Source organism: Pangasianodon hypophthalmus, chromosome 8 (assembly GCF_027358585.1).
Source record: "Pangasianodon hypophthalmus isolate fPanHyp1 chromosome 8, fPanHyp1.pri, whole genome shotgun sequence".
NCBI lineage: Eukaryota > Metazoa > Chordata > Actinopteri > Siluriformes > Pangasiidae > Pangasianodon > Pangasianodon hypophthalmus.
Window position 1 is genome coordinate 26863484 of NC_069717.1, and position 12500 is coordinate 26875983.

A 12500-nucleotide genomic window follows, 5' to 3' on the forward strand; every position below is an offset into this window, starting at 1 on the left:
ATACATCTTAATGCGCACACACACACACACACACACACACACACACACACAGAACACCTTTCCATTACCTCAGCAGAATCAGTGCTGTTGCTTAGCAGGTTATCAGAAACACTGATACTGATCAGTGCTGGAAAATAGAATACACTGCTAAAGGTTACGCGCCGTGGCGTGAGGTTTAGGGCTTTGAACTTGCCGTATGTTGGTGAGACAGGAGGTGAGACAGGAGGTATCGGGCTACAGTGGAGCGTCTCGCTTGGATGCGATGTATTAAAGGGAAAGGACCGGATTACGGTGTAAGGTTACGTAATTGCGGCGGCCGCTGTTGATAATGATCGCTTACGGTGTCAGCATGACATCTGCCACCTTTTAACCCCCTCGCTCTTTCTGTGTGTGTGTGTGTGTGTGTGTGAGTAGTGTTTAAGTGATGCGGTGTACAGTTGGCTTGTCATAGCAGTTTAATCATCTCGAGATATTAGTCTCACTTTAATTTTACACATTTGTACACATCTTCTGCAACCCCATGCCTTAACCACCGTCTATTTATATATTCCATATTTATAATTCAGGACTTCCGTCCTAAGCATTTGAGCAATTTATTATTTGAGTGACGTTTTTCTTTAAAACTGTCCGCCATCTTTGTGACTGCTGTCATGAGCTGCATCTCAGAATGAAAAATCTTTGAAGGCTGCATGAGAGGTTTTTAAAATTCAAACGCTAACTTTAATAGGAAAACCGATTAGTGTTAGTACTTAGTAATGGGATAGAATAGTACATAAGTAAGCGATTTGAGACGCAGTGCTAGTTTGTTTAGGGGCGATGAACGTCCATTTTATTGGACGAATAGTAAGGAAAGTGAGTATGGACACTCTTCCTTTAAATGTGGCTTGTTTGAATATTTCAAAATATTAGCATACAAAATACATCTTTGTAGTTAGAGTGATATTTCTAATATTAATTTGTAAAATAAATCAGTTAAACAAAAGAGGAGATTGTGAGTTTCCCTCACGACCCCTTTTGTAAATCAAGTGACCCCCAGGTGGGTTTTGTGATGCCTTGTCTGGGAACCCCAGAAATGATTAAAAATGCTGTCTTCAAGTCCTGTCGGAAATATCGTAATTACGAGGTGAACGCACTTGAACACCACCTCAGTGTCGTAATTACAACTCGGGAACTCGTATGTTTCTATGAGCTCAAATGAGGGAAAATTAACTAAAGAAGTTTCCGCTGTCGTCCATTTTTGTTTCGAACAAAACCAGTTGAACACACACCTTATTGTAATTACCATCCCTCGTTTGCGCAAACTTCCATGTAAGACTTAAAGGCAACAAAATAACTTTTAATGAAAACGCCATGATGTTATTAACTCCTCAGTTGTGACTGTATTTGACTGCACTTATGCTAGCTGCTCTTCGCCAAACCACAGTTACTCTAGCCACATGTAATATTTAGGAGCGCGATTTTTAGATGCTTAGCGTCTGTAGTGTGGAAAACTGAAAACGAAACGAAACTAAGCAGGAAGATAATGGCAAATTTTGTTCAAAATATAACTCCATTCTAGTAATTCAGTCACAGATGATAGTAACATTACGAGTCTTAAGATTATGGAATAACATAAAAGCGTTCCTTTGGGGTTGCTAGGATCGCTCTTCGTACCAACGTGAGTTGTCCTACAGAAACTCGCTGCGGCCGTGATGTCCGTAAACCAAATGTCACTCAACAGCGCCACTCCCTGGCTTTAGGGTTTTGTTTTGTTTTTTTCATCCGTCCTGGACAAGTAAACCATTCATTGAGATTTTTTATGGTAAATTGTGATCAGGGGAAAATCCGCATCACTATCGCGCAGTCCTAGCGTACAGTAGAACGTGTTTCCTCTGTGCGCACGGCTAGGCGTGGTGTGTGTTCTGTAGCTTTTGAAATACAGAAAACATGTTTAACAAAACGCCACCACTTTATTTGATATCGTTCAGTCCATTAGACTGTGAAACCACATCAGCAAGTCCGTGTGACGTCACTGAAGAGCTGGTGTGAGGAAAAAGTTTTGTTGCAGATTTTGGGTGAGACTGATTTCTGGGTTAGCAATGTTAGCCTGTCGCTAACATGCTAGTTTTGGCTGCATTATTAGTTTACTTCAGCAGACTCGTTCCTCAGATTTCGCTCCTCAGGTGTTAACTGTGTTTGTGTTTAGCTGGCTGTGTCTGGAGTGGCTCTCCTCTCTGACAGCAGCATGGTACACAGCTGTGTGTGTGTGTGTGTGTGCGTGTGCGTGTGCATCCTGGCTGCGTTTTAAAGCACTGCATTCCTCTAGTCTTTGGCAAGTGAGCAGGTTAATCTTTGCATGTGTGTGTAGCAGAATCTGGAGCGTTGCTGCTCTTTCTGTCTCTTTTGCTCTGTCTGTCTGTCTCTCTCTCTCTCTTTCTCTCTTCTCTGTGTGTCTTTTGATGAATGCTTGAGTAACAGGGGAAGTGACTGAAGAGAAGGCTGGCACCGATCACAGAGGTTTTGGCAAGCCTTGCTCTGTGTGTTTCTCTCTCTCCCCCGATCTCTCTTACTCTGTCTTTCTCTTTTTCTCTCTTTCTTTCTTTCTCTCTCTCTCTCTCTCTCTCTCTCTCTCTCTCTGAGGAAAGGTCACATTGGGTAGGAAAAGCAGGTCAGTGAGGAAAAAATGTGAAACCCCCTCTGCTTCTCATGGTATCAATATCAAACTCTCTCTCATCTCTCACACACTGCTCTCTTTCTGTCTTGCCGTGTGTGTGTGTGTGTGTGTGTGTGTTTGAGTTTATATGCCCTCTGGCTCAGATAGGCCACATTAGACAGAACAGAAAAACATTAGTAGAGCGAGAGAGAGAGAGAGAGAGAGAGAGAGAGAGAGAGAGAGAGAGAGAGGCACCGCCTCCTCCTTGGATCCACATTGCTATGAAAGTCCACCATTGAACAGGAAGGTAAAAAAGCTCTGGCCTTGAAGAGAGAGAGAGAGAGAGAGGGAGAGAGAGAGGGGAGGGCTGGAGAGACGGAACGAGAGCATGATAGATGGAGAACAGAATTTAAAAAAAAGAGAAGGCCGTCGCTGTTTAGAGAGTCAGACACACAGAGAGGACGAGGTGGGGACAGGGAGCTGAGCTACTTTTCCTCCTCTCTCCACCACTCCCTTTCCCCCTCCTTCCTTCCCTCTCTTTCTCTCTACCTCTCCGTCTGTTGTTCAGTTTCTCTTTCTCTCGCTGGCTGCCGAAAGAAGCTGCCGCTCCCCGTAACGCATTTCTGTGGAGATCAGGTGCGGCTCAGTCACGATGAAACACTGAAAGGAAGAGAGGAAGACGAGCGGACGAGTGGTGCGCACCACCGGAGTGCAGGCCTCAGATCGCTTTCTCGATCTTTATTGGATTATATCAAGTACCGCTGGTCTGTTGGGACCTCAAAGTCTGATTGGGTAAAAGGATCAGAGCTCGACTGTGATTGGAGGAGGTGCAGGTTTGGGGGAGTGATCTAGGCAAGGCCTCAAGCTCGGGCCTGCTCCGTTTCTGTGGACTCTAAAGGCGTTAGATTGGATTGAAGCACCGGGACGACTGAAATATGGACCAATCAGAGCAGGAGTAAACGGGATCTAATGACTCAGATACCTGAAGATGGAGTTTATTTCTGAGTGAAGGAGCTGCTCTGAGTATCTTTGTGAAGATACTGCTTGTGGGTGCGTGTGCACGTGTGAGTGCGTGTGCATGTGAGTGCGTGCGTGTGAGTGTGTGCGCGTGCGCGTGTGAGTGTGTGCTCATGAGTGCATGTGAGTGCGTGCGAGTGTTCATGCACCAGGTTGTTTATTACTCACAGTTCGGATTATATGAATGTAAGCTGTACTTTGGCTCCTTATCCAGTGTGTGCATATGCAATGCCTTGGACATGCTCAGCTCTCTCTCTCTCTCTCTCTCTCTCTCACTCTCTCGCTCTCTCTCTCGCTCTCTCACCCTCACTCTCTCTCTGAGAGAGAAGGGCTGTAAGTGGGGTTTTAGAGAGAAATTTTTTTTCTAATGTGTTTAGGGGGTCAGTGTCTGGGTGTGAGCAGTTGTTGATGAAAGCGTGGTGGTGGTAGGATTGGGGATGGGAGAGGGATAAGTGAGAGTGGAGTCTGAGAGCTTTTTTCAGCATGGGGAGAGATGTAGGGAATTCATCGAGCTCTCTCTCTCTCTCTCTCTCTGCCTCTTCACTTTCTCGATGTGTTTGTGTGTGTCTTGCTGTCTGTCTCACTATCTCTCTCTCTCAGTCTCTTTGTCTCTATGTCTGTTTCTCTCTCAGTCTCTCTGTCTCTGTGTATCTGTCTCTCTCAGTCTCTCTGTGTGCTCTGTGTTTGGGAGAAAGTAAATGTGAGACAGCAGAACTGATGCAGAAAGTACAGCACACACACAGAGTAAGGAAGAAGGCAGTGTTCTCCTGTCTTTAATAGAAGCTGAGCTGTGTGTGTGTGTGTGTGTGTGTGTGTTTAAACACTTTGATTACCTGTAGTTTCCTGTTGGACTTCTCTTCTCTTTTTTTTTTTTTTTTTTTTTTTTTAAAAGAAGTTTTAGAAGAACACCAGAAATGTGAGAAAGTGGCAGACCCGTACAAGTCAGTTGTGAAAACTGCTTAAAGCTTGTAACGGAAATCTCACCCAAAATATCCGCCTCAAACCACACCCAGTTCTTCAGTGATGTCACACACACACTCACTGATGTGGTTTAGTCTGCTGTTGTATAAGCATGAACAAAACTTTGCCATGTAGCGGAACACTGGAATGTTATGATGGCGGCCATCTTAGACAACCGTTCCATCTGAGTTCAGTGTCAGTCCATTCCCTAAGCTCCGCCTCCCAACTTCAGAAGGTGGAGTTATACCTGGAAGCCAGAAGTAATAAGGATGAAAATGTAGTTCTGCTTTGAAGTGTGTGTACGTGTGATGTTGCTTTTTTGCTGAATCACTGCATGTTTCCGTGCAGGACTTCTCCAATATGGCCGCAACTGGTCGTCCATCGCCAAGCTGGTGGGCTCCAAGACCGTCTCACAGTGCAAGAACTTCTACTTCAACTACAAAAAGAGGCAGAAACTGGACGAGATCCTGCAGCAGCATAAAATGAAATCGGTTTGTTTTGATTAAAAAAAAAAATTCTGCTACTTTCTGTATGTGTGTGTGTATGTGTGTGTGTGTGTGTGTGTGCATTATGAGTTATTATGACTGTGCCACATATTATACTATATAATATATATACAGACATACAGTGTGCTCCATACTAAATAGTAAATATTAGTGGATATACAGATCATTCCAGCCTCTTAGTTTGCCAACAGCCAATCACAGCAGTTAGAAATAGAAAAGGGGTGGGGCTTAACATAACTGCAGTGAAATAAATAGTTTTCTTAGAAATGAGCACACACCGGTAGCTTCCGGCTGCTATTTAATCGGTGTATTTCTGTTTAAAGTTCTTTATTTAAAGCATAAGCACCATCAGGACGAATTGGATTGAATTTGGATTGAATTTTGTCGTTGTTCAATAATGATAATGTGACAATCTCGCTACAGATAATATCATAGTACTATTTTTTTTTTCCCCCATATTGCCCAAAGCTTTGCTTATTTAAGCAGACCTCCGTTTTGTTTTTGTTTTTTTCCACCTCGGCCCGTCTTTTCTTTTATTTGAAGTGCAAACATGTCAGGAAGCGTTCAGATTTCTCATCTGACTGGTTGTCATGGTTGCTAATTATCCTGCGCTGGCTGCACGTTTGATGTTTGCGTGTGTTTTGGTGAGAACGATTTTTATAGTGTTGTTTTTGTAGGCGTTTGTGTCACGAAGATGCAGAGTATTTCATTGTGTAATGAGTGTGTATGTGTGTGTAGGAGCAGGAGCGTAAGGCCAGGCGTAAAGGTAAAGCTCTGCAGAACGAGGAGACCAGCGCTCCCTCTGCTGCTGATGAAGAGGAGATGGAGGGATCCGGGGGCAGCGGCAACGAGGAGGAGGCTCAGGAGGATGGAGAGGGTATGTGCGAGCACACACACACACACACACATATATAAACAGCACTTAAGATGTGTAAAACCTGCCAAGTATAATAACCGTACATCTGTGCTGGACAGTACATTATATACAGATGCACAATACACACTGTTATTTCAGTAAATGGCAGTGCTTGTCAAAACATGCTTTACTTCACTGATGTGGTGTTACATTAGAGTGTAATGGCAGTATTGATTTTTTTCTCCTGAATAAATTCACTGCTTGAATGAACTCTTTGTAGTTCTCTGGACAATACGTCTAAATCAGCTTAGAAGAAAAAAAAATGTTACTACAGACCTTATTTTAATTCAGGCCTGGTAATGTGTATGTCTGTAGGATATGTATATTCCATGTATATAGAAATGTGCATCCTTATTTAAAAAAAAAAACAAAAAAAAAACTTGTGTCCATTCAGTTTTGCTTTTAAATTGCTGTTGTACGTGAAAGTGGCTTTACCATGAGAAAGTGGTTTTACCCTGAGACGTCTTTACCCTGAGAAAGAGGCTGAACCAGAAGAAATTGGCTTTACCCTAAGAAAGTGGCTTTATCTAATGAAAGTGGGAGAGTGGCTTTACCCTGAGACAGTGGCTTTACCCTGAGAGAGTGGCTTTACCCTGAGAGAGTGGCTTTACCCTGAGAGAGTGGCTTTACCCTGAGACGGTGGCTTTACCCTGAGACGGTGGCTTTACCCTGAGACAGTGGCTTTACAATGAGAGAGTGGCTTTACAATGAGAGAGTGGCTTTACCCTGAGACAGTGGCTTTACAATGAGAGAGTGGCTTTACCCTGAGAGAGTGGCTTTACCCTGAGACAGTGGCTTTACCCTGAGACAGTGGCTTTACCCTGAGAGAGTGGCTTTACCCTGAGAGAGTGGCTTTACAGTGAGAGAGTGGCTTTACAATGAGAGAGTGGCTTTATCCTGAGACGGTGGCTTTACCCTGAGACAGTGGCTTTACCCTGAGAGAGTGGCTTTACCCTGAGACAGTGGCTTTACAATGAGAGAGTGGCTTTACAATGAGAGAGTGGCTTTACCCTGAGAGAGTGGCTTTACCCTGAGACAGTGGCTTTACCCTGAGATAGTGATTTTACGATGAGAAGTCTTTACCTTGAGAGAGTGACTTTATCTAATGAAAGTGGCTTTATCAGGAGAATGCCTTAGACCTTGAGTTGCCTTGGAGAAATGGCTTCACGCAGCACATGAACGGGTTTGTAGCGCTTCTGTCACTTTGAACCTGTGTTTAGCGGGCATGAGGTGTGGTTTGTTGCTCCAGTGTTTTCAGAAGTTCCATTACTTCTGATATCAGTGCTATAACCTCTGATGTCAGTGCCACGTTGCTGACGTGATCGTTCGTTATCAGTTGTGTGAACAACCAGTTACTTTATTGTGTTATTTTCCCTCTGCTATTAGTGATATGAAGGATAGAGCTGTACAGAAATAATTTGCCAATTTGAGAGAAGGGGAAATTTTTTCAAAATCTAATTTTGCCATTATTGTATATCATCTAACACTGTTAACCTTTGACCTTTGCTTTCTCTAGGAGGCCCTAACCAGAGCTCAGATACAGAGAGCCTCCCATCCCCGCACTCCTCGGAGAGCAGCAAGGTCAAAGATTCTAGCTCGGGCCGCTTTAAGTCTGCGCCTAACACCACCTCTGCGTCGGCATCTTCCTCTGACAAAGATGCACCAGAGGAGGAGAAACCACAAGTCAAGTGCGAGCAGGGAGCCGTGAAGCAGGAAGAGCGGCCCGAGGGAACCGACGGAGCGAAGGAGGTGCAAGGGGAGGTCGAGGATAAGAAGCCTCCCACTCTGGAGGTGGAAGAAGTTAAGAGAGAAGGAAGGAAAAGAGAGAGGGAGCATGGAGGACGAGACAGCGACTCCAGCGCTACCTGCAGCGCCGATGAGGTGGAGGAGACGGACAACACGGAGAAGAACAGGTGCGGTGGTGTTTCAGTAGTGTTTTGTGCTTGGTGAGGAAAGGGAGGCCATTTTGGCAGAGCTGGTTGGCAGAGCATTGTTGATTCGTCCTGCTCTGTTTTTCCACACTGTGTTGGCTGCGGCAGAGGAAACATCAGTCTGAGTGCAAGTGAGGTGTGTGTGTGTGTGTGTGTGTGTGTGTGTGTGTGTGTGTGTGAGAGAGAGAGAGAGAGAGAGAGAGAGAGAGAGAGAGAGAGAGAGGCATTTAATAAGACACTGAATGTTGAGTTTGTTTATAAAGAGTGTAAATAGGATAGAGTTAGACTCTGACCATATTAAGGAATAACATCCTCTTTTCTTCACTTCTTCTCTCTTCTCCTCTCCTCTCCTCTTCTCTCTTTCATTTCTCTTCTCTTTTCTTCTTGCCTGTATTTTTCATTCTCTTCCTTTCTCTTTCCTTTCCACTATTGTCCTGTCGTTTGCTGTCCTTGCTTTTCATCTTTTGTCTTTTCATTCTCATTCATCCATTCCTGTCCTATCCTGCCCCATCATGTCCTCTCTGGTTCCTTCCGTTTCCATTGTCCCTATTTTCCTTTTTCACCTTCCTATCCCTTCCCTTCTTCTGCTTTCCTCTCCCGTCCTGTCCTATCCTGTCCTGTTTGGTACTCCTTCTTTTTATTTTTCCCCTTCCCTCCCATTCTTTTTCTCTGTTTTCCTTTCTTCTTTGCAATCCTGTCTGATCCCATTCTTTCCCTTTTCCCCTTCCCATCCCTTTTCTTTCCTCTATCCTGTTCTGTCCTATCCCCTTCTTTCACGGTTTTCTTTTCCCTTCCCTTCCTCTGCTTTCCTTTCCCATTCTCTCTCTTCCTGTCTCTCCCTTCGCTTCCCTTCCCTTCCCTTCCTTTTCCTCTCCCCTTTTCTACTGTTCACCTCCTCTTCTCTTTTCTCATGTCCCCTTTTCTTCTGTCCTTGCCACACTTCTTTCCTTCTGGTTTTCTTCTCCCTCTGTCTCTCATTCTGTCTCTCTTTCTCTCTCTAGAATAACATCTCCTAGGCCGAGTCTGCTGAGTTATGCCCACGATGGAGTGATCTCAACTGCACTGCAGAAACCACTGGACCTCAAACAGCTCAAACAGAGAGCGGCCGCTATACCTCCCATAGTGAGCACACACACACACACACACACACACACACACACACACACACACACACACACACACACAAACCTCCCAAAGTGAGCACACACCGTAACAGTCGTGTCACTAATTACACGTTAATTACACACTCGTTCTCTTTGATTGCGCTGACATTCAAGTCAGACATCTGTAATTCCATAACACTGGAGTAGATAAGAAAATGACCTGAGCCACACCCGGATGAAAGGAGACGTGTGTGTGTGTGTGTGTGTGTGTGTGTGTGTGTGTGTGTGTGTGTGTGTGTGTGTGTGTGTGTGTGTATCACATGACCGTGTGTAGACTGATCCCCTCTGCTGCCTCAGACTGGATTAGATGCACCGACCTGCCTCCGTTACCATGGATAATAAGACTGCTGTTAATCTCTGACATCACAGAGCTGTTGTTCTCCTCCATCCATCCTCACAGCACACAGCCGTTAGTTAGACGGATCCTGATCATCATCCACAGGCTCAGTGACTACAGTCTAGCCAAAGAGAGCGACAGAATAATAAATACAAACAATTATATAACAAATATTATAATATAAATATCCTAAGCAGAGGCTGCACTCTTTGACTTACAAATTTTGCAAGCAATATTACTAGTGAGCATTTGGGCTTATTTTTATTACAGTGCCAGAAATTTCAGCAAAACGCTTTTCCCTTCTCTACTAGTCCATTACTAATGGTTCCACATCATACAAACAGGAGCCAGTGGTACTCAGGAATGGCCCTAGCAGCGTTCATTGCTGCTTGTTGCCGTTTTAAGGTGCAGACGTACTGGACTTTCACCACAGCATTGTTCACATTCAAATACTCGCTTGAGTATCTTATGTACATCTGGACGATTAAATGCAGCATCCACTAGATATCACATCAGAGCCAAAACATCTTCCATCTGGTATCCAAGTCAAACGGTAATCTTAGCGATTTACACACAGCGATGTTACACAGAACGATGAGCTCCGGTTCTCTTTAAAACTTTCTGCTGTCGGTGTGACCGTTGTCATTGGGCTGCTTCTCGAAAACGTTGACCTTACATTTGAAAATATTTGCTAATCTAGAAAATTCTGAAGACTGGTACTCAAAATAGAGCTTTAAGTAGGTTTAGGAAATTTGTAAAATTCAAACACTGAGTGTTTTAGGAAAAGCATTAGTGTTAATACTCAGTGGCAGTCTGGAATAGTACATAAAATAGTATGAGATTTGAGACACAATGTTACTTTGTTTATTCAGTTGGGGACAAAAAATGACCAAATGACCATAGGGTACGTGTGGCGGCCATCTTGTGTAAAGGTAGGCGTAGTAAACAGCAAATATAAATCAACCTTTACAGTCTGTGACACCGTATACACCAACAGAAAATGTTATTTTCCAGCCTGCATCATCATTTAATTTCTCAAACAAAAATCCATTTGTTTATTGATCATGATTCATTCTTCTTATATTGTGAAAACAATATAAGAAGAATTTTCTCAACAATCATTTGCAGTTAAAAAGCATTTAAATTTCATCACATTGTCACTTTCTCCATTTTTGCTGCAATTCGTCATTTCGACTGTTACAGTCGTTTCTCACGTTGCTGGAAAATACTCCTTGTTCCGTCTCTTGTATTAAACGCTTTCCTAAACGCATTGAACATGCTATAATGCGAGAATGCTAATGCTCCCTGTGCTTGTGTGTAGATGCCGGACATTTCTGTAGCCGGTGCTGGCGTTTTGGGGAAGCAGCAGGTGATGCCCGACGCTCAGGCGCTCTACGAACAGCAGATCATCATGGCACACGAGTCCTCCCAAGGAGCCAAGCAGCAGCCTCCGCAGCCAATCAAATCGCAGCATTACCCCAGCGGCATGGCTGAGGCCGGTAGCCCACGGATCCTAGCCAGAACACCCACGCCCTCGGAGAGAGAGAAAGAGGGTAGGGAATTTGGGTCTTGATGCACTTTCTGATTATTCCTGAGCCTCATGTTCTCACCTCTGTGTGTCTTGTTATCGAGTCTGTGTGCGTTCTGTTCAGTGTGTTTGTGTTCTCCAGTGTTTTTTTGTGACTGTGGAAAGAAAAGATCACGTGTTTCATTTTCAGTACAATACCGATATCAGAGTTTGCATGTTAGTGTGATGGCTGGTCAGTGTGTAAGGAATAAAACACTTTAGGATGTGCTGTTATAGGAAATTAATCAATAACGGGGTGGAAAGACGAAGCGGAGTTCCTGTTACCACCCTGAATTTCACTGTTTTCCAGCATGTCCGAAAGCGTTTTATTCCTCTTATACCACAGCAGTTCGCCAAGGATTACAACTTTTAATTTATTAATGATTGACACAATGTACATTTTATCCATTTGTAGTTGTGTAACGTCCACGAAACACATCAGTTCCTTACTTACCGCTTACGTTATAGCAGCTATAAACTGTCATTCTCTTTTTTCCTCTCTCTGTCTTATTAACTTCTGTCCTGAAGACTTGATGTTACAAATTTAGCTCTGACTGTTACGCAGCGCTGGCACTGGAGACTCCCTCCGTAAATGTTAAATAAACGTCTCCTTACAGAAAACTTCACCATATCAAAGCTCACACACATTTTTAAAATAAGTTTATTTGGAACGTCCGCTGCGACTGAGCTGTTACTGTCATTTCAAATCCTTCTGACCAATCAGAATCGAGAATGCTCGAAGACATTTTTATCAAGAGACATATTGTGGAATCGCGCTTTAAAACTCTATAATCGGTCTTAGGCTCTATGAAACACACGAGAAGTGCAAGAAGTACAAAAACTGATTTTAAACATTCAGTCATCTGCTTTTTACTGTAAGGAATAACAGAGTCACTGAAACCCGCAACCATAGAAACGATACGTGATGTTTATAATGAGTTCCAATTGTGAAATGGTGATGGAGATGTTTCAGATGGCAAAGACTGTTGCTCGTTATTACATGGGAGTTTTTTAAAAGCAAACACGTCCATAAAGTTAAACCACAAAGATTTTATGGATATTATCCATCCTGCCACACTCATTTAGTTTTCCATAACTGCTTTGTATTACTGTTCTCCCCCATCCCATGCCTTCTAAGGCTATAGTTTTATAGATTTCTAACAGCACCTCCAAACATTTGATTCAGCCTTTACAGTGGTTTGCATAAGTATTGACCCCTATTGACCATTTCCACTTTATTTAGTGGTAGAACTTGGAACACGAAATGAGGTTATATGTCACGAATCTAACCCATAATATTGGGGGGGAACAATCACTCATGCTGGTGTGAATATTTCTGGTGCGGTCAGTTTCCATCAGAAGTCTTATAAAAATGTGAATGGTGTCGACCTGTGTGTCACATGGTCTCAGTAGAAATACACCTGTTCCTGAAAGAACCAGAGTTTTAGAGAACATAAAACAAACCAAGAAA

The 12500-nt window shown here is 43.5% G+C and overlaps 1 protein-coding gene across 4 annotated transcripts in view; it reads left to right on the forward strand.

The window, feature by feature from the left end:
- ncor2 (nuclear receptor corepressor 2) overlaps nt 1-12500 on the forward strand; it is a 103070-nt gene that overhangs the window by 69189 nt on the left and 21381 nt on the right. For all 4 annotated transcript variants that reach the window (XM_053236459.1, XM_053236460.1, XM_053236461.1 and 1 more), the window contains exons 18-22: nt 4958-5100; nt 5854-5992; nt 7548-7944; nt 8964-9084; nt 10784-11015. In XM_053236459.1, the coding sequence (XP_053092434.1) occupies nt 4958-5100; nt 5854-5992; nt 7548-7944; nt 8964-9084; nt 10784-11015 (1032 nt within the window). The remainder of the gene's footprint in view (nt 1-4957; nt 5101-5853; nt 5993-7547; nt 7945-8963; nt 9085-10783; nt 11016-12500) is intronic.